Source organism: Desmodus rotundus, chromosome 2, assembly GCF_022682495.2.
Source record: "Desmodus rotundus isolate HL8 chromosome 2, HLdesRot8A.1, whole genome shotgun sequence".
Classification (NCBI taxonomy): Eukaryota; Metazoa; Chordata; class Mammalia; order Chiroptera; family Phyllostomidae; genus Desmodus; species Desmodus rotundus.
Window position 1 is genome coordinate 105,552,456 of NC_071388.1, and position 26,154 is coordinate 105,578,609.

Sequence of the window (26,154 nt, forward strand, 5' to 3'; positions counted from 1 at the left end):
AAGCTACATATTCCTGGAATCCTTGATGCAAATGAATTTTTCCAAGACTCAATCAGGTTATCTTGTTACCTCTAGCATTTCTTAATACTTCACTGTTTTCTCAAAGGCTTACCACTTTGTTCTTTAGTGTTAGTAGCTGACCTTAACTCTTCCTTCGTTTTGGTAGGAACACCCTTATTTCTTAACCCCTGATACAGAAACTTAACAAAATATGTCCCTATCTTTTTCTGTTTTTTCTCCCATTCAAGTGGTAAAAGTATCCCTTTTCTTATGCTGTTCCAGACTCAGGGCTTTCCTATAGCCATCTCTCTCCTTTTCCCTTCTCTACTATTTCTTTATTTTAAGGAATAAAGATGTTCAAGTTTCTCTTGATCAAAAACAAAACAAAACAAAACAAAAGCTCTGACTAGGTAGTGCAATTCTTTGTTTTTATTACCATGTGCCAGTAGTAGTTTCTGCTAAGATCTTTATGTGCACTATCTCAGTTCTTTTATAGTAACCTTATTTGGTTCCATACCACTGTTACTGAGTTAATACAGAAGAAACTGAGGCTTGTTAAGGTACAGATCACTTAGGATCACTTTGATGGTTAAGTATGGCGGTGAGTGGGATTTGAACCTAACTGACTGAGTCCAGAACCCTGCAGAATTAATTAGTTAATTAACTAATTAATATTTTATTTGGCATACAACATACAATATTATATTAGTTTCAGGTGCACAACGTAGTGACTCAACATTTATGTATCTTACAAAGTGATCACCACAGTAAGTCTAGTAACTGTCTGTCACCCTACATAGTGAAGATATTATTGGCTCTATTCTCCATGTTATACATTATCTCCCCATGGTTTATTTTATAACTGGGAGTTTGTACCTCTTAATCCCCTTCCTCATTTTTACCCAACTCCCCACCCCACTCCCCTTTGGCAGCTGTCAGTTTGTTCTCAGTATCTATGAGTTTGTTTCTGTTTTGTTTTGTTTTCTAGATTCCACTTGTAAGTGAAATCATACCATATTTGTCTTGCTCTTCCCGGCTTGTTTCACTTAACAAAATACTTTCTAGGTTCATCCATGCTGGCAAAGTTTCGTTCTTTTTTTATGGCCGAGTAATATTCCAGTATATGTATGTATCACGTCTATCCATTCATCTACTGATGGACACCTAGGTTGCTTCCATGTCTTAGCTATTATAAACAATGCTGTGATGAACACAGAGGTGCATGTATCTTTTACAATTATTATTTTCATTTTTCAGATAAGTACTCAAAATTATTTATCTGAATTACAAGGTCATTCAGTAGTTCTATTTTTAAATATTTTTTTCCATAGTGGCTGTTGTAATTTACAGTCCCACTCATGGTGCACAAGGGTTTCCTTTTCTTCATGTCTTTGTCATCACTTGTTATAGCCATTCTGACAGGTGTGAGGTGATATCTCATGGTTTTGATTTATATTTCCTTGATGATTAGTGGTGTTGAGCATCTTTTCATTTGTGTATTGGCCATCTGTGTGTCTTCTTTGGAGAAATGTCTGTTCAGGTCTTCTACCCACATTTTAATTGCATTGTTTTTTTGATGTTGAGTTGTATGAATTCTTTTCGTGTTGTGGATATTAACCCATTATCAGATTTATCATTGCCAAATATCTTCTCCCATTCAATAGGTTGCCTTTTTGTCATGTTGATGGTTTCCTTCACTGTGCAAAAGCTTTTTAGTTTGATGTAGTCCCATTTGTTTATTTTTGCTTTAGTTGCCTTTGCCCAAGGAGGCATATCTAAAAATGTATTGCTGAGACTGATATCGAAGAGTTTACTGCCTATGTTTTTTATTTTTTTAGGAGTTTTATGGCTTCAGGTCTTACGTTTAAGTCTTCCATCCTTTTTGAGTTTATTTTTGTATGTGGTATAAGAAAGTGGTCTCCTTCCTTCCTTCCTTCCTTCCTTCCTTCCTTCCTTCCTTCCTTCCTTCATCTGTCCAGTTTTCCCAATGCCATTTGTTGAAGGCTAACTCTTCCCCATTGTGTATTATTGCTTCCTTTGCCATAGATTAATTGAATATGTAAGCATGGGTTTATTTCTGGGCCTTCTATTCTGTTTCATTGATCTATGTGTTTTTAACCATAAAGTCATACTACCAACCTCTCTGCTTTTGGGGTTTTTTTAGATTTTATTTACTTATTTTTAGAGAGAGAGGAAGGGAGGGAGAAAGAGAGGGAGAGAAACATCTATGTGAGAGAAATATTGATCACTTGTCTCAGATGGCCTGCAGCCCAGGCATGTGTCCCCGACTGGGAATTGAACTAACGACCCTTCAATTCACAGGCCGGCACTCGACCATCTGAGCCACACTACCCAGGGCTCTTCCTGGTTTTTCTATGGAAGCTTTTAATTTAATTATTTTGAACTACTTACTACCATCTATGTGTACTCAGTGAAAAATTAGTCATCTTTTAATCTCTTTCATAAAGGAGAACATTGAACTAGTTTCTTGTATGTCCTTCCAGACATTTTCTAAGCATATAAAAGATGATACGTACTGTATTTTTTGGACTATAAGACACCCTCCCCCAAATTTGGGAGGAAAATGGGGGTGCGTCTTACAGTCCGAAGGTAGCTTCCCTGGCTGGGGGAATGCGCGGGGCGGTGGAGCTGGGGTTTTTTTCCCCTTATTTCCCTCTAAAACCTAGGTGCGTCTTATAGTCCAAAAATACAGTATTTGTATTTTTCTCCACTCCAATAAAAATACTAACATTGTTCTATAATTTGCTTTAAAAATATCTTGACTGTTGTTCCTTGTTATTAGTTATAGAGCTGCCTCATTGCCTTTAGTGGCTGAATTACATTTCATTGTATGAATATATATCATAATTCATTATCTATTTGCCTCCCGAGGGACACTTAGATTGCTACCAGTGTTTTACTGTGGCAGCAGTGATTGACTTCACGTGTGGATGATGTGGCTTATGTACATCTGTATGATACATTTTTAACAGGAAATACTAGGTTTAAGGGTATGTGTATGTTTAAATTTTTGATAGCCCTTGCTAAATTGCCTTCCATAGAAATTGTACTAATTTACACTCCCACTAACAATGTCTGACAGCGCCTGTTTCTCCGTAACTACTGTCTGAAACAGACGTTTTCTGATCTTCGCTACTCTGTAAAAGGTAGTAATTTTCATTTCTTTTATTATGAGTGAGATTGAATTGCTTTTCTTGACCATAAGACGTATTTGAATTCCCTTTTCTGGGAATTTATCTGTACATGTGTGTTGGGCATTTTTTTTTTTTTTACTGGCTGTTTGGCTTTTCAAAAATTATTTGTAGGCCCTTTCTTTTACAGTGTTTTTGTAATATAAATTGATTTTGTAGAGGGAGAGAGAGAGAAACAGAAACATTGATTTGTTGTTTCACTTATTTATGCGTTCACTGGTTGATTCTTGTGTGTGCCCTGCCCAGGGATCAAACCTGCAACCTTGGCATATTGGAATGATACTCTAACCAGCTGAGCTACCCAGCCAGGCCTAGATACTTTCTTATAGTAGGGAAATTAGTCCCTTATGATTTGCTGCTAATACTTTTTTCCCCTATTGTCATTTGTTTTTTGACTAAGTTTATTGGGGGTTTTTTTCCTTGTAGAAATAGGGTTTTTTTGATGTAGTTGAATTGATCAATTTCTTCTTTGCTTTTTGTGTTCTGCATGTTTCTCAGAAGGGCTTTTCTTTCTTTGAGCTTATAAAAAATATTACCTCCTGTTTTCTCTTAGTTTTATGTTTTAATTTTTTATGTTTAAATCTTTATTTCATGTGAAATTAATTTGGGTGTTTAGAATCCAACTTAGTCCCCCCCACACACACTTTAGATGGCTGACTTGTGTCACTATCATTTATTGGATAACTTTCCCCCCATTAGCTGTACTGTTACTTTAATCAACTACTGCATAGTATTTGTATCTGTTTCTTTATTCCACTGATCAGTTTGATTCAAGTCCATTATCAAACTTGTAAGTACTTCACCTGTATATTTTAATAGCATATAGGGCTAATGTCCCCACCTCATTACTGTTTTCCAGTTTTTTTTTCTCCTTGCATTTTGGTTACTCCGTATATGTTTTAGAATTAATTTTTCTGGTTCTTAAGACATTATTGTTGTTGTTGTTATTTTATAATTAGCAAACTATTTACAAGACTAGTCTCTGCCAGCATTTTTCATAGTGCATTTTGTAGAATAATGGTCCTATGAGAATTCTTCCTCTAAGGCACAGGTAGCAAACACAAGGCCCGCGGGCCGAATCTGGCCCTCCACCTTGTTACTACCCAGCAGCAGTGCCAAGCTCCTTGCCTCTTGTTAAGGAGTAGTTACATTTACACAGTCCTAAAATTACAGTCAGCCCTTTGAAGGCAACCGCTAGGCTGATGTGGCCCCCGGTGAAAATGAGTTTGACACCCTTGCTGTAAGGAAAACTCCCATGTCTAATGTTTTTGAGAAATGCTGCACATTATAGCTCCTCTCTACACATTAATATGTCAAAAACTCTGAAAAGTTTGGTAATGAAGAACTATGTTTAACTTTTTAAACTGAGTTTTCCAGACTTGTTTGAGCACAGAATCCTTATTTTAGTACAAAATGTTCCTGCAGGGTATTCTGTAGAATATATATTGAGAAACATTGACGTATCATATATTTTCTTCATCTACATCTCATAACTCACTGTAATCTGGCTACAGCCCTTATATCTCTTAAAACTGTTCTTCCAGCGATGCTGGTGACTCTTTGTCACCAAACTCCATAGATATTTTTATTTATTTTATTTTTTAAAGATTTTACTTATTTATTTTTAGACAGGAGGAAGGGAGGGGGAAAGAGAGGGAGAGAAACATCAATGTGTGGTTGCCTCTTGCATGACAACCCAAATGGGGACCAGGCCCGCAACCCAGGGATGTGCTATGACTGGGAATTGAACTGACAACCTTCTGGTCTGCAGGCCAGCACTCACTCCACTGAGCCACACCAGTGGGGTCCATAGATATTTTTACATTCTTCCTAAAATTTGACTTTTACGGATTTTCAACTTATCCATCTTTTGATATTTTATCCTTCTTGACTTCGGTGAAATTATTCTCTTGTTTTTGTTTGTTTGTTTGTTTGTTATGTTTTCCTCTTTTTCTTTAGTCTTCTTTGTGGGGTCTTCACTCTACATACTCTGCCCTCTGCTTTCTACATAGGATATAGCCCTGTAGCACTGACACTTTATTTGCTGATGACTCTTGTATCTGTATTTATAACACACTCCTGTATTTGAGTTACAAACATCTGTTTTCACTGGTGTATGATAGACTTTCCATTTGGCTTAATTCATAGGCCCATCTAGCTCAGGCCCACCTCACAGGCCCAACACTGAAAACAGTCTCTGCTGGCCAGTGCAAAATTGCATTTCGTAGCAGATGTAGACCTCAGCAAGCAGAGTTCAGGCTGGATTTCAGTCCCTACTTTTTTCCTTTGTAGGACATAGTCTGCATAACTGTATGTGGTACTCAGCTGTAATTCTGGAATTTGTTTCCCCATTTGTCTCCCTGCATACCGCCTTAATTCAGGCTCTCATGGTTTGTGGTCTAATATCCTTGTCTTTATTCTATTTCCCTATCTTTAGTTTTTCTCCTTTTGTGTCAACCTTCTAAAATGGAACTCTAGGCAACTCTCCCAATTAATATTTTTAATTGTTTCCTATTTCCTTTCATATAAAATGTGAATGTCTTAGCATTGCACACAAGGCTTTTTCTGATCTGGCTCTTGTATACATTTTCATGCTGCACTAAGGTACTTCTTTTTTGCTCCACCTCTTAAACTTCTAGTCCTTAGCACATGCTCTTCATAAAGTAGTATCTTTCCATTACCCATGTCTGATTGGCTAATTTCTGTTGTTCTTCAGGACTTTTTTCAAGTGTTACCTTTTCTAGGAATCCTTCCTGATCCTCATAGTCTTAGATGTCCTTCCTTTGTTCCCTCATGCATGGTTTTGTCATGTTTAGCATTTGTGCTCGTGCTATACAGAATTTATCTAGTCTACTGGTTAGAATTAGAGCTCCGAGAGCAGAAATTATATTTTCAATTTCTTCAAGGCCTTAGGGCAACAGTTTTAAATGATACTCCTGAGATCCTTTAGATCTTTTCTAAAGTTTTTCTAGGCTCTTTATTCCCTTCTTGGTGCCCCCCTTCTTCCCACTTTCTCAGTACTGTCCCTCTTTCACCTGTGGCTCCACTTTTATCTATTTTACAGTTGTCATTCACCCAACATTTTGTTTAAAGAAAATGTTCTGTATCTTAATGGGAGAATGGGAGGATGGAAGGGAGGAAGGAAAGGAGGTGGGGGGAGGGAGGGATGAAGGAAGGAAGGAAGGAAGGAAGGAAGGAAGGAAGGAAGGAAGGAAGGAAGGAGAAAGGAAGAAAAGAAGAGAAAAGTTCAGTCCTAATTCTTGTACAATGCCCAGAACAGTAGGCATTGGAGAAATATGGTTGATTAATCAATTAAGATATCTGATTTTATAGACTGATACTGAAATGACCAGCAGTTCTAACCTGGCATACCAGTTTACTCCCCTTTCTTCTAGCATACCACTTTTTAAAAAATTTTGATTAACTTTTATTATACTGCTTGCTCTGCCTGAAGTTCCCTTTTCTTTCTTTGAAGAGGTGCTTTAGTTAATTTATGGGATTTAATTTGACTTGATAAAATGATTTTTTGTTGGTATCAGACAATCTCTGGGTCCTGAAAAGTCAAGTTTTTGGTATAACTCTCCTATGAATTGCTTGTTCAACTAAGTAATTTGTAAAATTATTTTCAACCTGATGTAATGCTTTTCTTTTTCAGCTTGTGAAGCTTTGTATTATGATGATTGATACTGGAAAAGCCTTTTGTGTTGCAAATAAACAGTTCATGAATGGGATTCGAGATCTGGCACAATATTCTAGTAATGATGCTGTAGTTGAGGTTAGTATTTTAAAATTAGTTAATATGATAAATGCAACAAGACATCGATCAATTATACATCCATTTGCCTTAGAGTTATAGTGGTCCATAAAATTTGAAGTAGAAAGGCTATCACTCATTAGCACTATCTTATATAATTCTGTTTTCTCTGATAGTTACTAGTTGATGGTTGATTTACATTGTGAATATAAGTTTACTTACTGCTCAGTGAGCTGAAGCATGTACAAGAAGGTTTGAGCGGGAAGAGCAGGATCTTGCTTACTAGTAGCTGCTTATGGAGAAAGCAGAGCATTAATCTAAGAATAGTATCTAACTGTATGTATGGGGGAGCTGCATAAGAAAGTTTTGGTCAGCTAGCTATGCTAGGTTAGCCTAGACCCCTTGCTATACTATGTGATATTATGACATTGCTTTCATGAGTCATAGTTTGATGATTATTTGATCCACAGATGCCTATGTGGGCATAGTCTTGATAGATTCAATCTAATTTGTAGGTTTATACACGTCATTCCTGTTGGTTAGCATAATACTATTGGTAGGGTAGTACTAATTCATTGACTATTCTAGGGTTTTATGTTACTATGGAGACATGACCTCTGCAGAGCATGCCATGAGGTCATGAGATTGTCCTTAGAAGCAAATATTGTTTACAGTGTACTTGATCTTTCTGTCAGAAATGGTGAAGTAACATTTTTGTGGCCTGTTTCAGTGGCTCTTAAATGACTTGGTTTTTTCTTTTGGTTTCTTTCTCATAGACAAGTTTGACCAAGTTTTCTGACAGCCTTCAAGAAATGATAAATTTTCATACAGTAAGTGTCAATATTACTGTGACCATGTTATTTTAGTACTTTTTTTTTTAGTGGCTGTATTTTATAAAATTACTTAAGTTGGAATTCAATGACTTTGAATTTGTCAACAGCTTTTTAGGTGGCTGTATCTAAAATGTGTGTATGTGTGAAAGAGAGAAAGAGAGGGAGAGAGAGGATGCATTTTACTTCCCATTCTAAATACTGAACTTACATCAATGAAGTACACACCCATAAGTTGTTTTCCTTTTAAGTTGTACCTTTGTAACTTTTTAAGCAGTTATTTCAAGAATAAACAAGTAAAAGTCATTCTGAATTTAGTGCTTCCTATTTCTTTTAAGATACTTGCAAATAGCCATGGCTGGTGGGGCTCAGTGGATAGAGCACCAACCTGCTAACCAAAGGGTGGTGGGTTCAATTCTCAGTCAGGGCACGTGCCTGTGTTGCAGGCCAGGACCCCTGTAGGGGGCCTGTGAGAGGCAACCATACATTGATCTTTCTCTCTTTCTCTCCCTCCCTTCCCCTCTGTCTAAAAATAATAAATAAATACTTACAAGTATAAAATACTTACAAGTATATCCCCTTTGATTATTGCCAATATTAAAAACTGCTGTAGTCATTTGACATATCTATATGTATTTTTAATATTTGAGGACATTTTCCCTTCAAGAATGAGGGATATGTATTACTTTTGGAATGTCAGGAAATCCTTTATAAATTTTATAAAAGTTTACTGAAAAAATGGTAGCTGATAAGCTATACACTTCCTAATTTTTTAAAAAATGTGTAACATATATGGCTGTTATAATCAGTGTTTCAAAATTTATTAGCAGCAATCTATAACAAAAATACATTCCTTATAAAATCTTTTAATTTTTGGTTCTTAGTTAATTTGATTTTTCTTCTTATATTTTTATTACTTTTGGTCAATATATGAAGGCTGAAGTTATCTGATAATATTTAAATTGTAGCTGTACCAAAATTAGCATGTACAAGGATCTGCTTCAGTTCCTGCTTTAAGTTCGTTTGGTTATATATCTAGGTGTAGAATTGTGCATCGTATAGAAATTCTATATTTATCTTTTTGAGTTACTGTCAAAATGTTTTCCACAGATGCTGCACCATTACACATTCCACCCAACAAAGATTGGGTGTGATTGTTCCAATTTTCCACATCCTTGTCAACACTTATTTTTCTATTTTGCTGATTATAGCCATTCTAGTAGTTGCGAAGTGGAATCTCTTTGAGGTTTCAGAGGTTTCAAAGGTTTTAAGGGTTTCATTTCCCTAAAGACTAGTACAGTTGAGCATTTTTTTCATGTACTTATTGACAATTTGTATATGTTCTTCCACCATTGTTGCTATTGTTCACTGAAGTCCTTTTCCATTAAAATTTTTTAATTGAATTCTTTATATATTCTGTAATCAACCTTAATCAGATATGTAATATTTATGTGTTATGACATGTAAATATTTTCTCCCGTTCTGTTGGTTGCCTTTTTACTTTTTGATGATGTCCTTTGATGCACAAAACTTTTAATTTTCATGAAGTTTAGTTTATCTAATTTTTTTCTTTGTTGCTCCTAATTTTGGAATCTGTTGCTAAATCTCAAATCATGCTTCATCTCTTTGTTTTGTTCTAAGAGTTTTGTGGCTTTAACCCTAATATTTTGTTTTTAATGATTTCTTACTTGTTCTCTTTTTGCCTTCCAATGAACTTAGATGCCAGGGTATGGTATATTTGATTTCTCTTGAAATCAAGCAGTCTTTTGGATTCCAACTTCTTAAAAAAATATAGTGAGAATTGTTTTTTTGTTAACGTTATGGATTTTAAATTAGCATAATAGGTTAAGTGTTTTTTCCATAATATGTTATCCTTTGTAACATATTATGTCCTGTTTCTGATATTTTCTTTAAGTCAGCCAGTCATATTTTTGTTTTATATAAGAATACCTTTTCAATCTTATTGCCATATTCTTTTTTACAACATCTCAGACTTTTTCTTTTTTTAAAAATTTTTATTGTTATTCAATTACAGTTGTATGCCTTTTCTCCCCATCCCTCCACCCCACCCCAGCCGAGCCCACCTCCCTCCCCCACCTCCACCCTCCCCCTTGATTTTGTCCATGTGTCCTTTACAGTAGTTCCTGTAAACACCTCTCCCCACTGTCCCCTCCCCACTCCCCCCTGGCTATTGTTAGATTGTTCTTAACTTCAATGTCAGACTTTTTCTTTTAATAGATATAAGTATGAAATTGTTAGGCCTTGATTCATTTTCTGCTTTACCTGGTCTTTTTTGTTCTTGTTAACAAATATTTTTAATTTTTTCCAGGAGGAATAACTTGTATGTACTTGAATCAGAATTCTTATATTTGTGGGGTGATACATATCTTATTTATTGTTATATCTTCAGTACTTGCATAATTCTCATCCTAAGGAAGTCATTTAATTTTTCTAAGCTTTACATTTTTCCACTGTAAAATGAAGGGATTTCACTAAATAGCATTTAATTATAGAAGTTCCATAATTATAAAGTATTATTATAAAATAAGTAATATCTCAGAGCCATTTATTAAAATGTGGGAAAAACCTAGTTATATAAAATGCTTTATTTTAGTAGCATCCTCCACAATGAAATTTTAATTACATAGTATTACATTAGAAAGAAGGCTTTATAGGATAAGACAAACTGCTTTCTAAAAGGTAATCAATATTGGAATATTTTTTATATTCTGTAGCAGATTTCATAACACTTAGGTTTTGGTGTATCAGTTTGTGTCAGGATAGCAGGTTAGATTTCCTAGAGATGTCACTTATAAATAACTTCGTGGAGTTAAATAGATGTTTGAAATAGAAGAGAGACTCACAGATGGAGAACAGATGACAGCTAGTAGGGGTGAGGAGTTAGGGTCTGGGGGGATTAAGGAAAAAGGACTCATGGACATGGACAACAACGTGGTGATTGCTAGGGGGAGGGAGATATAAGGAGACTAAATGGTAATTGAAAAAAATATAATAAAGATTTTTTTAAAAGAACAGTTTGGATTATTAGCCAAATAAGATTAAACATAGATTGGGATTTCATTACTCATTTTAAAAATAAATTATTTGTATTCTTTTGTGATTTATTTCCTCTGTAAAAATGGATAATACTGTTCCTTATTCCTTATAGAATATGAAGTTCCTAGGATTATTCTTTTACTCACATATCTTTGTAAGATGCCAACTCATACCTTTTCCAGAGCAGGTCCTGTATGCCACATTCTGCTAAGTACTAGAGTTGATTTAAGTATTGACTTATTTTCCTGGAACATAATTTCTGTAACCTCACTGATGGCTCTTTTGGAATATGCTGTTGATACACAGAACTTGGAATATTTATTTATTATTTTTGCTGAGTGAAGCTTAAACAATTGCTACATAAATTCAATGAAACTCTGTGACCCTTTCTGTCTTGTTTTTTTGTAAGTGTGATTTTCTATATTATAGCCATTCTCTCATTCACTCAGCAGATGGTTGTAGGTGGTGAGACTACAGTAGTTGTGTTTCCCAGCTGCTGTCCTCTCATGGTATAGAAAGAAACTAATGGCATATTTGTATGGGACACTGGAGGAAACCGCAGGGGACATGAGTCTGTCAGGTCCTATCTGGGTGTTGGTGAAAAATGTTTACATTTTTTATGGAATTATGTTAAAATATTTATTAAACATTAGTTAATGTTTAATAAAGAAAATCTTTTTTTATAGAATTATGTTAAAATACCGTGTTAGGGAAGATACTACATATTGATTATAATAATCCCATAAATAAGAATACCAGTTATGTAAGCCATCTTTTAAAGTCAATAACTGGCATTAAACAAATTTTTATGTTGGGACTTGCTCCTTCTAAACTTTTGAATTCTACTTTTAACTTATAAACTTAAACAAAATTTCTTCCTTTGGACAGCTTGCACACTTTTGTATGAAACAGGGTGATATTCTCATATCATTTCTACACTAAAAACTGAAAATAGATGAAGTCAAATGTATTCTTTTTTAGATTCATGCATCATTTTGAAAACATTTGGAATTCATTTCTGCATAATCTTTTACATATGGAAGATCCTTTGTGAAATAATGTATTACTAAATCTTCAGAGTTTTCCAAATGAATTCTTAATGTAAATTTACATCTTGCTGTCATTGGGGCTGCACTATCGATATGCAAAATAACAATGTTTTCATAGTATCTTTTTGTTTGTTTTAAAGTCTCCTTATAGCTTTTTGAGTATTTCATCCCTAGGAGTTTGTATTAGTACTTTGCAAAACAATCAACACTCTTCTGAGATAATCTTCTATTCAGAAATTTTAAGTGTTGCTTTTAACTTGACATGTAGAATTATCACTCAGCATTGGAAACATTGATACAGTTGTCTTCTGGGTTAGTGATTATTACTGTGTTTATCTGCCATACCACCTAATGCATCTGTTAATTGTTTTACTTGAATGTGGTACCTTTTATATTTGCCTTCTTTGAAAAATTACAAAGTTGTGACATTTTCCTTGCAGACTGGTATATTGGGCAATTTTGCAATTGTATGAGGCACTGTGGCTCTAAATTAGGTAACCTTGTAACTGGCTTCTTAACATGATATCTCATAAAATAACTTTCTTATTTTGCAGAAGTTTAGAGTACAAATCTTTTTTTGTATACAATGGATTTTTAAAAGATTTAATTTATTTTTAGGGAGAGGGGAAGGGAGGGAGAAAGAGAGGGAGAGAAACATTGATGTGAGAGAGAAACATTGATCAGTTGCCTCTCATACACACCCTGACTGGAGACTGAACCTGCAACCCAGGCCTGTCCCCTAAACAAGAATGGAACCAGCGACCTTTTGCTTTGCAGAACCACGCCACACCAGTCAGGGCTGCAGTGGATTTTTTGTATTGAAGTCCTGTATGATTTGCTTATACCATTGCTTTATTTAATAACTCTTGGATATATAAACATATTTAGGTTGAAGAAGAGAATTTTTGACTGTTGGGTTTGTCTTCTGAATGTAATGACTTTCTATTACTACTTAATGAAAAAGTTGACCATTATGGTGGGAAAATAACTGTAATAAGAGGCAAATCTGTTTAAATATGAAGTGAAATAGTATATATCTTAAGATTTAAAAATTGATTATTTTTAATTTTCTGCATTCTTAAAGTATTTTAAAATAAATTTTATTGAAAGATGATAAATTAAGCATTTTTAGTAAATAAAATGGGGAAAATGAATTTATTTTAGTCAATTCAATAAATACTACTATCTTGTATGATCACAAAATCAAAATTTCAAAATGTTTTTTAATCTGCAAAGGCCTACAATCCTGTGTAAAATGATTTGATTGTGTGCATTTAATTTCATCTTCACAAATAAATTTTTTAAATAATTAAAAATAAAACATAATGAAATTTTATCAGGGTCAGAATTTGTCTAAGCAACACCCAAAGCCAACAATAAATAAGTACCAAGAAGTAACAGCCAAAAAAATAACTAAATCCATTACATTCTAACAGGAATAGCTTATAACAAATGATCATAATGTTACGGAAACACCCATACATACCTAGTTAAGTAGGGAAATTGTGGAAAATAAAAAATTAATAGGAGTGAAAATTATGAAAAATAAGAGCAAAAGAAAGATGAAATATTTGACAATGGGTGGAAATCAAAGAAGTGATGACTAATTATTGACTAAAATAGTTTTGGATGGTTCAAGTGGTAATGTCAGGGGAAAAGTTGTATCATTTTGTTATCATTGCTTTCTGTCATTATTGATTACTTTGCATTTTTAAGACTAATACATAAATGGAATCTTTTTTTGTCTAATTTCTTGCAATGTAATTATTTTTAGACTCACTTATTTATGTATCAATAGTTCACTTTTTTATTGCTTGGTAGTACTGCATTATATGCATATATTACAGTTTAGTCACGTGTTGATGGATGTATTAACTTATCTGTTGCTATTAACAAAAAATATGTATTAGCTTACAATTTCTTAGACAGGAATTTTTGAACAGGCTCAGAGTCTTTCATGAAATTGCTTATGAAGTGGTTGGCTGGGGCTAGTCACTTGGTGGGGTTGGAGGATATAATTCCAAGACTGGGCTCAAACACTTTCTGTTTGGATCCGGGTCTGGGTTTCGTTTTTTTGTTTGTTTGGTTTTGTTTTTTTAAGATTTATTTATTTTTAGAGAGAGAAGGTAGAAGAGAGGGAGAGAAACATAGATGTGCGGGATACATCACTTGGTTGCCTGTCACAGGCCCCTAACTAGGGACCTGGCCTTCGATCCAGGCATGTGTCCCAACTGAGAATCAAACCATGGACCTTTTGGTTTGTAGGTCAGCGCTCAATCTACTGACCCTACCAGCCAGGCACCAAGGGGCCTCTTCATAGGGCTTTTCAAGTGTCCTTACTTTATGGAAGCTGGTTATTCCCAAAATAAGTAATGCAAGAGCAAGAGTAAGGAGAGAGCTGCAATACTTTTCATGACCTAGTCATAAAAGTCACTCATTGTTGTTCCCTCCATAATAATATTCATTAGAAGTTAAGTCATTACAATGAGCCCACTCTCAAGGGTGTGAAGAATTAGGCTCCACTTTTGAAAAGAGGAGTGTCAGAGAATTTGTGGACATCTTTTAAAGCAACCACAATGAATGTTTCAGTGGTTTCCAAGTTTTGGCTATTACTAATAAAGCTGCTTATAAAATATATACGTAAACAATATATACGTAAAAATATATACGCATAGAGTTGCTTTTATTTGTTTTGTGTAAGTAGCTAAGAGTAGAATGGCTAGTTTGTAAGGTAGGATTATGTGTAACTTTTTACAAAACTACTTCTATAACAAAGACTGCAAAACACTGCTAAGAAATTAAGGAAGCAAGAATTTCTTACTTTGCTGTATTTATTTATAATTGTTTATAATAATGTTAATATTCTTTTATGTATTAAATTCCTAAAAATATTTCATTTCTTTAAAAAATTAAAGAAAACCTCTAAAATTTTGGATTTTTTTCCTCAGTTGATTGCATCATTTTACACCAGCAATGCATGAGTGTTCTAGTTGCTTTATGTGATTGTCAATACTTGTTATGGTCACTCTTTTAAAATTTATTATGGTTTAAATTTGCATTTTCTTAATAATTAATGATGCTAAGCATCTTTTCATGTGTTCATTTGCCGTCTGTGTACCTTCCCTGATGAAATGTCAGATCTTTTGCTCATTATAAAAATGAGTTGTCTCATTATTATTTAGTTGTAAGTGTCCTTTCTGTGTCCCATATATGTCTTTTGTCAGATAAACATTTTGCAGATATTTTTTCCCAGGCTTTGGCTTGTCTGTTTCATTTTTATAGCACTATCTTTTGAGGGGCAAGTTTTTATTTTTAGCTTATCGTTTTCTTTTTGTGTTCAATTAAGAAATATTTACCAAAGCAAGTTCACGAAGATTTTATTTTATGTTTAATTTAGATCTGTGATACGTTCCAAGTTAATATTTGTGTATGTTTAATGGTAATGGTCAAGATTCTTTTCTTTTGCATATACCTCTTCACGTGTTTGTTAAAGCACCATTTGTTTAAAAAAAATTATCTTTTTGGACTTCCAGCCAAGATGGAGGTGTAGTTAGATACACTGTGTCTTCTCACACAACCAAAAGAAGGACAACCATGAATTTTAAAACAAAAACCAACCAGAACTGCCAGAAAACTGAAGTTTATGCAAGTCCAAAAACCAAGGAGTTAAGGACACATTCATCCAGGGTCGGTAGGAAGGGCAAACACAGGCAGCTGGGGTGGGGAGGACATGCAGCAAGGCAAGGCAGGAGCTGGAGGAACAGGGCAGGCAAGGTGGTGTATGGCGGAGTGGATGGTCCCACTCCGTCCACTATTTGCGTGCGGATAAATCGGGAGGAGCAACTGGGGAGCAAGACAGATGACACAATCCAGAGTTCCAGCATAGGGAAACAAAGCCTCAAAACCTCTGACTGAAAAAACTTGTGGGGGTTGAGGCAGCAGGAGAAAACTCCCAGCCTCACAGGAGAGTTTGTTGGAGAGAACCACAGGGTCCTAGAACGAACACAAACCCGCCCACTTGGCAATCAGCACCTAAAGGGCCTGATTTGCTTGTGCACAGTGGAGGAAGTGACTGGAAGCTGGCCGAGCCAAGAAAGCAGCATTGTTCCCTCTCTGATCGCTCCCCCATGTACGGTTTCACAATGCAGCAATGCGGGTTGCCCCACCGTGGCAAATACCTAAGGCTCCACCCTCTACTATGCAACAAGTGTGCCAAGACAAAAAACAAAAAAATGGCCCAAATGAAAGAACAGATCACAGCTCCAAAAAAAAAAAAAAAAACACAAGTAAGTGATGAAGAGATAGTCAATCTATCAGATGCAGAGTTCAAAACACTGGTAGTCAGGATGCTCACAGAAATGGTTGAGCATGGTTGCAAAATGGAGGAAAGAGTGAAGGTTATAAAAAATGAAATAAAGGAAAATGTACAGGGAGCCAACAATGAAAGGAAGGAAACTGGGACTCAGTTCAATGGTTTGGAGTAGAGGGAAGAAATAAACATTCAACCAGAACAGAATGAAGAAACAAGAATTCAAAAAAATGAGGAGAGTGCTTAGGAACCTCTGGGATAACTTTAAACGTTCCAACATCTGAATCCTAGGGGTGCCAGAAGGAGAAGAGGAAGAGCAAGATATTGAAAACTTAGTTGAAAAAGTAATGAAGCAGAACCTTCCTAATCTTGCAAAGGAAATAGCCTTTCAGGAAGACTGGGAAGCTCAGAGAGTCCGAAAAGAAGTTGGACCCAAGGAAGCACACCAAGGCACATTATAATTACATTACCCAAGATTAAACAGGAGGTGAGCATCTTAGAAACAGCAAGCGAAAAGGAGACAGTTACCTACAAAGGAGTTCCCATAAGACTGTCAGCTGACTTCTCAAAAGAAACCTTACAGGCAAGAAGAGGCTGGAAAGAAGTATTCCAAGTCATGAAAGGCAAGGAACTACATCCAAGATGACTCTGTCCAGCAAAGTTATCATTTAGAATGGAAGGGCAGATAATGTGTTTCCCAGATAAGGTCAAGTTAAAGGAGTTCATCATCACCAAGCCCTTATTATATGAAATGTTAAAGGGACTTAAGGAAAAGAATAAGGTCAACACTATGAACAGTAAAATGAAAACAAACTTACAACTATCAACAACTGAACCTAAAAAATCAAAAACAAAAGCTAAGCAAACAACTAGAACAGGAACAGAATCACAGAAATGGAGATCACATGGAGGATGGTTAACAGCAGGGAGGGGGAGGGGTGATAATGGGGCGGGAAAGGTACATGGAATAAGTAGTATAAATGGTAGGAACAAAATAGACAAGGGGAGGTTAAGAGTAGTGTAAGAAATGTAGAAGCCAAAGAACTTACATATACAACCCATGGACTTGAACTAGGGGGGGAATGCGGGTGGGAGAGGGGTGCAGTGCTGAGGGGGATAAATGGGGGGGGGAACATGGGACAACTGTACTAACAATAGAATATATTTTTAAAATATTTTCTCTATTGGCACCCTTTGTTTAAAAAAATAGACTCTGTCATTTCTGGATTCTTCTGTTTCATTGATCTCTTTGCCTATCTTTATTTTAATACCACAACTGCCTTGATTACTGTAGCTTTCATGATAAGTCTTGAAATCAGGTAGTGTGGGTATTCCAACTTTTTCCCTTTTTTTTCCTTTTTTGATTTGGCTATTCTAGGTCCTTTCCATTTTTATATAAACTTCAGAATCGGGTTTTAAAATTCTACACAAAGCTTTACTGAGATTTGAAGTAGGATTATATCAAATCAAAAATGAATTTGGTTAGAATTGACATTTTACTAATATTAAATTTTCTAATCTATAAACAACGTATGTCTCTCCATTTATTTAATTTTTTCCAGTACGAGTTTTGCATATCTTTAGTCAAATTTATTCTTAAGCATTTTCTATTTTTTGATGCTAGTGTAAATAGTATTCTTTCTAGAACTTCACAATTTCTAATTGGCCATTGATGGTATATAGCAATACCCTAATTTTTGTATATGACTTTGTTTGCAAAAGCAACCTTACTAGTAGATTTTTCTGTAGATTTTATAATATCTATATAGACAATCATATACACCATGAATGAAAACAGTTTTATATTCTCCCTTTCTAATATGTCTGCTTTTTTAATTTTTCTTTCTTGATTACATTGCTGGGATTTCCAATACATTATTGTGTAGAAATGATGAGAACATGCATCTTTGACTTGTTTTTGATTATAGTGGAAAAGTAGCCTTTCATCACTAAATATGATGTTAGCTGTAGGTTTTTCATATGTGCCCTTTATTGGGTGAGGAAGGACCCTTTTATTCCCAGATTTCTAAGAATTTTTATTAGGCATGGATATTGGGGTTTTGTCTAATGATTTTTTTCATGTATTGAGATGATCATATAGTTTTTATTTGTTTTAGTGTGTTAACTTGGTGAATTATATTGACTGATTTTTTAATGTTAAATCAATGTTGCTTTCCTAGAATACATCCTAATTGATCATGACCTATTTTCCTTTTTATATGACATTATATATCATTATTATGTATTCTTAAGAATTTTTTTGTAGCTTCTCTTAGAATGTCTTTGTCTGGTGTTGTCCCTCATGAGTAATTTCTCATAATAGATTTCCTGATAGAATAGAGTTTGGGAAGAAGAGTTTGAGCAGAACTAGTATTTTTTTCTTCCTTTATGTCTGGAAGGATTCACTGATGAGGACATCTTTGTAAAGCTTTTTTTAAAAGGGTTTGAAAAAATGTTTTTGTGGGGGAGTGACTTTTTCTGATTATTTATTACTAGGAGTCGAAATAATTTTACAACAAACATTCATATACTCACCTGCTAGATACATTTGCTTTACCACCCTTCTCTCTATCCTCCCTTCTATCCATGCGTCAATCTACCTGTTACTGATATATTTTAAGATAATTTGTAGGCAGTGGTCTATTTTACTTCTAAATACAATACATTCTCATGCATCATTTGTGAGTTTAATATTTTTAGTTTTTTTAGTTTTTGAGGTAAAATTTAAATGTAGTCAAATGCATATCATATGTGTACCAATAATGAATTTTGATAAATGCATGTGTTTGTGTAACCCAAATCTCTTTTAAGATTAAGATCATTCCATTACCCAGAAAGTTTTCTCATACCTCTTCTCAGACAGTTCCAACTCATACTTCCAAGGCAAGTACTGTTCTGGGATTTTTCTGTAACTAGTTTTGCTTGTTTTATAATCCCATATAAATGGAATAATAGTATTTGTGTGTGTGAGAGAGATTTTTCATTTGGCATACACATTTTGAGATTCATCTCTATATACTTGTGTATCAGTAGTATAATTTAATTTCATTGAGGTTAGAGAACATGTTCTGTTGATGACATACTCTTACTTTATCCGCCATTATATGGTTAATTTTCATAAATGTTGTTATTGGTATTTTCTTGGTTGGTTTTATGTTTCTGTATGTCCTTTCAGTCAACCTCAGTAGTCTGCTGTTTGTTTCTCACATTCTTTTAAAAATCTGTTGGTTCATGTGTACCCTGTTCACCATAGCTTAATATTATATTAAAATTTAAGTATAACAAAATTGATCCCTTGTGGAATACAGCTTTATGAGCTTTGACAAATGCATATAATTGGGTCTGCACTCACAGTCAAGATGTGTTTCCATTAACTAAAAATACCCTCATGATAGATACCCTATCATTTGTCAGCCCTTCCTCTCACCCCCTGCCTCTGGAAATTGCTAATTTGTTTTCAGTCCCTATAGTTTTGTCTTTTCCTAAATGTCATGTAAGTGGAATCATACAGCTTGTAGCCTTTTGAATATGATTTATTTTACTTAGCAAAATGCATTGACATTCATATGTTTTTAATGTATTAATAATTGTGCCTTTTTGTTGCTGAGTAGTATTTCATTGTATTGATGTAGCAGAATTTGTTTCTCCAGAGACATTTGGGTTGTTTCCAGTTTTTGGCAATTAGGAATGAAACTGCTATAAACATGGACATAGAGGTTTTGTTGTAAACCTAAATTTTCATTTCTCTTGGGCAATAACTTAGGAGTGAGATTGCTAGGTAAGTGTAGTTTTAAGATTATAAAGATATAAGTGGTTTTAAACTATAGATTCTACTTCTTTAATTCTGTTTAGGTTATTGGTTGTTTTCCTTGAGTGGGCTTTAGTAATTTTTGTCTTTCAAAGAACTTACTCATCTCATCTGTTGAATTTACAGGCATAAAATTCCCTAGCTCCCCTGGTTTTTCTTTTTAGTATCTGTAGAATCTCTGGTAAAATTACTTCTCTTCTTGATATCTGAAATTTGTGACTTCTTTTCTTCTCATCACTTTGGCTGGAGGTTAATCAATTTTATACATCTTCCCAAAAAGCTAAGCTTTGGTTTCATTGATTTTTGCTATTGATTTTGGTTTTTGTTTCATTGACTTTCACTTTGATTTTTATTATTTCCTTCCTTCTCCTTATTTTGGGTATTATAGTTTGGTTTTAACGTAATACAGAATTTTTTTTCTCTCTCTTTGGAAGTAAACTGACAGATTTTTAAACCCTGGACTAAATATACATTGTGTGTGTGTGTGTGTGTGTGTGTGTGTGTTTGATTTTTAGGTGAGAACATGAGATTGCTAATAGCAAGATTTCAGAGAGAATGAAATTAGTACTGTTTATAGTTAGTAGAAGGATACAGGATTATCTTTTTTTTATATTTATTTTTCTCCCTGTTCATCTGACATATGTTTCTAATTCTGAATAAAGTCTATCTGTAAGTTATGAAAGCACTTGGAATTCCTATGACTAGCCCTGTGATATTTACCACACATAGAGCTATCAACATTATTAAATATGTGGCATCCTTTAAGTGGGGCAAAGTATTGTGAGGAATAAAATGCTATTTTTGTCTCTAATCTTAGCAATTATTTAACCCAAAACACTATACAATGTTTACTTCAAGTCTGAATATAAAGCATGTAAATCCCTAGGTCTTCCCAAATGACTATTAACTAAGATATAACGTAGTTATGGAGTTGTTTTAATTTGGTGTGCTTTGATATATGAGATTAAGAAATTCTCTTGTGGATGGAGTAGAATTTGTATTATTCTTAGGCTATCTTTCAAAGCCTAAATTAACATCAAGGAAATAAATTGCTGTACTATTTAAGCATTTTATTTAAGTACTTTTTAATCATTTTTAAAAAGATTTTATTTATTTATTTTTAGAGATAGGGGAAGGAGGGGGGGGAGAGAGAGGGAGGGAAACATTGATGTGCAAGAGAAACATGGATCAATTGCCTCTCTAATGCCCCCATGCTGGTCCTCAAACCACTGATCCACACCAGCTAGGGCATTTTTAAAAAATATTAAAGCAGATTTGATTTCCTCTGTAAATAGAAGAGATTTTATTTCGTAGACCAGATGAAATTAGCTTGAAAACCAGTTTGTTTCTTTTTTTAAATGTTTATTTTTTATATAGTCTTAAATAAGAAATAAAGGTGTCATTAGAAATTGGAGTATTGATAGAGGGATGTGATAATTATAGAACTGCATGAAAATCATTTTCTTTATTTACTTTTCTAATTGTTTAATGTTACATTTTGTCTTTTAGATCCTATTTGACCAAACTCAGAGATCAATTAAGGCCCAGCTTCAGAACTTTGTTAAAGAGTAAGTCAATTGCAGTGAAGGAAAAAGAAGAGCAATTAGTTAATTATTACATCTGGGAGTTGCTATTTTTGGAGAGAATTTATGGAACATGAATACAAAAATATCAGATTTTTTTTTGTTTTGCTTTGTAAAATGTATATTGCATTTTTCTCTGGATTATCCTGCAAAGAGTCAGAGTTATGGCTTTATCGTGAGTCATTTATGCTATAAAATATGTGTTCAGGATACATAGCTAAAATTGTTTTAAATTTTAAAAAATTAAATTAATGACCTTTCAAAATCAAAGCAAACCCCAAGAGTGGTTGAAATACTGTCAGTTTAGTGTAGCTGATATTGTTTTCATTGTCTCATTATGGCATTTTCTTTGAAGAGAAAATAATATATGAGAGTGACAAATGAAAGTGCATGCTTTTTGTTATATTCTTTACATTTCATATGTGAAATAAAATGTAACTAGAACTAAAAAAATTACCAAATTTTCCCAATTTTCCTTTTCCAAATTAATAATTCAGATTTTATCTTAATAATTCCTGAGTGAGAATATATGAAATTACAGGTAAAGCTGATGATAATACAGTATTTAGGATAAATTACAGATGTTATAAGCGGTAAATAGTGGCAGATCACATGAATGTGACGCTCTGCTGTTCGGTAGGTTAGAATTGTTGTTGTGGGGGTGATGTCCTGCAGATTCTTTATAAATTACTTCATCATAGGCTCATAGTCAGAATGTCCTGAGGGAATGTATACATGAAAGTTAATGGCTTCTTAAAGGGTCCTTTCTTAGGTAAACTTTATTAGTATTATTGTTTTCAAGTTGTTTGACTTCAAGTTAATTTGCATAGTTCTCTGATAAAAAAAATAAAAGCAAAATGATGTTATATACTTACCTAAGATCATTAATGAATCAAGGATTTCAGATATTCATACTATTGAAGTAGATACTGTTACCCTTTTTGGGTACAAGAATTCTTTTAGAAAGCATTTTGAGTTTGTGTTTTAAGAATATTCATGTCCTTTGGACCACTAGTTCCCTTCAACAAGAAATGAATGTTGTTTCTTAAAGTGCAGTCTGAGACAACCCATAGCAGTAACATCAAGAGTGTGGCTTAAAAAACCTCTGTAGGTTTCTAGGATTTATCCCAAAGACTAAAGAATTGTAATCTCTGGGAGAGGAAGAACCTTGGAATCTGCATTTTAGCAAGTTCCCATGATGATTCTTATACTACTATTTAAAAATCATCTGTTTAAATAATGATACATGTCACTGGACTTGTCTTTAGAGGACAAAGAATTAACTTTGCCTTTTATGTTTCTGTTAATGTTAATCAAATGTTAATTTGATCATTTATTTTCACCTCAAATTCATAGCTTTAAGTAAGGAAATGTTAGGTGATTGTGTTGGGAATTATATATAATTGAAAAACAGTATGTATTATAGTTGGAAGAGTAATTGAGTGTTATTGCACAGTGAATCAAATAAATAGACGTACATAAGAATTAAATTCTAAATGTTATTCTGCTAAAATTTTTGATCAAGAAAATTTTATAAAAGTCTCATTGATTTTAATTTTTAGAGATCTTAGAAAATTCAAAGATGCCAAGAAGCAATTTGAAAAAGTCAGTGAAGAAAAAGAAAATGCATTAGTAAAAAATGCTCAAGTACAGAGAAATAAACAGCACGAAGTTGAAGAAGCCACAAACATTCTGACAGCAACGAGAAAATGTTTTCGACACATAGCCCTCGACTACGTACTTCAGGTATATTTATTACATATTTTCAAAAATGCTTACTGAACATGTCATTACTTTTGAGCGATTGCCCTGAAATGAATTAATAATAGATTCTTTTTTAGTTTAAAATTAAACTGAAATTTTGTGAAAAAATGTAACTTGTTTGTGTATCTGTCTGTGTGGCTACTTATAACTTTGGTTAAGATTTCTCCCCCTTTTCAGTTAAGGGTATACATCCTGCCATTTTAAATATTGTAAAAGGCATTTTTAATCGCTATATTTTATTTTGTGGAGTTGCCTTGTCAGTTTAATTAATATTTGATTATGAGACATTTTTAGTGTTTCCAGTTTTACTAGCAATAGTTAAAATACAATTTTCAGTAACTTTAAATGATAAGATCTTTCTATACATTTTTCTCCATATTTTGCCACATTTTGTATTATTTCTTTAGAGTAGATTCTAGAGGTACTAAGGCGTATCATATTGCCAAATGAAAAATATTTCTAGAAGTAGTGTTCTCATTAGGTGCTGCTTTTTAAAACTAGAGACCAACATTTGGTAAGTTTCCTGGTGATCTTCTGGTCCAGTGTGTAATTGAAAACAATTTGATTTGAAGGTGTCAGGTCTCTAAAGAAATTTGAGAGAAATGAAAAATGAAGGCATACATTATATCACATGTATATTACTATCCCTATAAATAGACTATAGGGTTTAAAGCTTAGAAGCTTTAATGCTTAGGGAATTATGTTTTCTAAACCTATAAAACAACAGTGAGTTCCTAGAGATTGTTGACTTAATGATTTCTTAAAATAATACATAAATAATAGTGTACAAGTTAGTGATTAAAAACTACTCAGATAACTTTGCAAAACAGTAGAAAATGACTTTCAATTTTTTGGTTAAGTTTTTGTTAAGTGGGAAGTTAAATTTAAAAAAATGAAGTAAACTCTCTTTATTAATTAAAGGCTTCCAGAATGGAGTAGTCTGTATTCCTTGTCTCCTTTTACCTCCTCACATTCATACCATTTCCTCCGGTACTGTAAATTTTCAGTCTTCCTACCCCGTTCCACTGACATGGCTCATGCTAAAGTGTTATTCTTTAGATATCTTTTAGTTTTTAACCAACTTGACTATTTTGTTTGACTGAAAATGTAAGCCATACTCTCTTTCTTAAAGCATACTTCTCTCTTGATTTATTCCAAACCACTTTTAGGTCATCTTCCATTTCTTTTCAATTTCTTCCATGGGCTTCTCTCCTTTGCCCACCTTTTCAATCTCTTTTTCAGGGTTTTATCTTCGGTCCTATACTTTTCTGACTTTATAATTTCTCTGAGAGTTTCATCATCTCGCTTTGCCTGATTTATCACCATAAAGAGAATACAAACTCTTATTTTTTTTTTTTTTTTGCCAGAAGTACCACATTCTTTTTTGTCCAGAACTGAAATCTTCCCAAAGAGCTTCTTTTTGTTCTTACCTAACTGAATGGAGTCCAAAATAGAAGCATTTTTAAAAAATACTTTTGATTTTTATTGTTGTTCAAGTACAGTTTTCTGCCTTCCCTCCCCCCCCCCCCCCCCCGCACCCTACACTTCCCCACCTCCTTCCTCTGTTTCCACACCCCCTTGTTATTGTCCATCTGTCCTTTATAATTGTTCCTGCAAATCCTTCACTCCTTTCCCCTATAATCCCCTCCCCTCTCCTGTCTGGTTACTGTCAGCTTGTTCCAATTTCAGTGTCTTTGGTTATATTTTCTTTGCTTGTTTGTTTTGTTGATTAGGTTCCAGTTAAATGTGAGATCATAAGGTATTTACCTTTCACCGCCTTGTTTATTTCACTTAGCATAATGCTCTCCAGTTCCATCCATGCTGTCGCAAAGGGAAAGAGCTCCTTCTTTCTGCTGGTAGAATTCCATTGTGTAAATGTACCATATACTTAGTATTCCATGGTACATGTGCCATTTACTGATGGGCACTAAGGTTGCTTCGAGCACATGGCTATTGTAAATTGTGTTGCTATGAACATTGGGGTGCATAGGTTCTTTTGGGTTGGTGTTTCAGGATTCTTAGGATATAATCCCAGCAGTGGAATTGCCAGGTCAAAGGCAGTTCCATTTTTAGTTTTCTGAGGAAATTCCATACTGTTTTCCACAGTGGTTGTACCAGTCTGCAATCCCACCAACAGTGCACTAGGGTTCCCTTTTCTCCACATCCTCTCCAACACTTGTGGTTTGTTGATTTGTTTATGATGGCCATTCTGACTGGTGTGAAGTGGTATCTCATTGTGGTTTTAACTTGCATCTCTCTGATGGCTAATGATACTGAGTATCTTTTCATATGTCTCTGGACACTCTGTATGTCTTCCTTAGAGAAGTGTCTGTTCAAGTCCTTTGCCCAGTTTTTTATTGGGTTGCTTGTCTTAGAGTGGAGTTGTATGAGTTCCTTATATATTTTGGAGACCAAACCCTTGTCTGGGGTGTCATTGGCAAATATGTTTTCCCATATGGTTAGTTCTCTTTTCATTTTGATACTGTTTTCTTTAGCCATGCAGAAGCTTTTTATTTTGATGAGATCCCATTTGTTTATTCTTTCCTTAATGTCCCTTGCTCTAGGGGACATGTCTGTGAGGATGTTGCTGTGTGGAATGTCTGAGATTTTCCTGCCAATGTTTTCCTCGAGGACTTTTATGGTGTCACAACTTCTATTTAAGTCTTTTATCCACCTTGAATTTTTTTGTGTGTATGGTGTAAGTTGGTGTTCAAGTTTCATTTTTTTTGCATGTAGCTGTCCAGCTCTCCCAATACCATATGTTGAAGAAGGTATTTTTGCTCCATTT

At 34.2% G+C, this 26,154-nt stretch overlaps 1 protein-coding gene across 5 annotated transcripts in view; it reads left to right on the forward strand.

Moving 5' to 3' along the window:
- ACAP2 (ArfGAP with coiled-coil, ankyrin repeat and PH domains 2) overlaps positions 1 to 26,154 on the forward strand; it is a 139,601-nt gene that overhangs the window by 35,848 nt on the left and 77,599 nt on the right. For 4 of the 5 annotated variants that reach the window (XM_053918505.1, XM_053918507.1, XM_053918506.1 and 1 more), the window contains exons 3-6: positions 6,868 to 6,987; positions 7,743 to 7,796; positions 21,529 to 21,587; positions 23,165 to 23,348. In XM_053918505.1, the coding sequence (XP_053774480.1) occupies positions 6,868 to 6,987; positions 7,743 to 7,796; positions 21,529 to 21,587; positions 23,165 to 23,348 (417 nt within the window). The remainder of the gene's footprint in view (positions 1 to 6,867; positions 6,988 to 7,742; positions 7,797 to 21,528; positions 21,588 to 23,164; positions 23,349 to 26,154) is intronic. The other variant, XM_053918509.1, reaches the window with a different exon arrangement.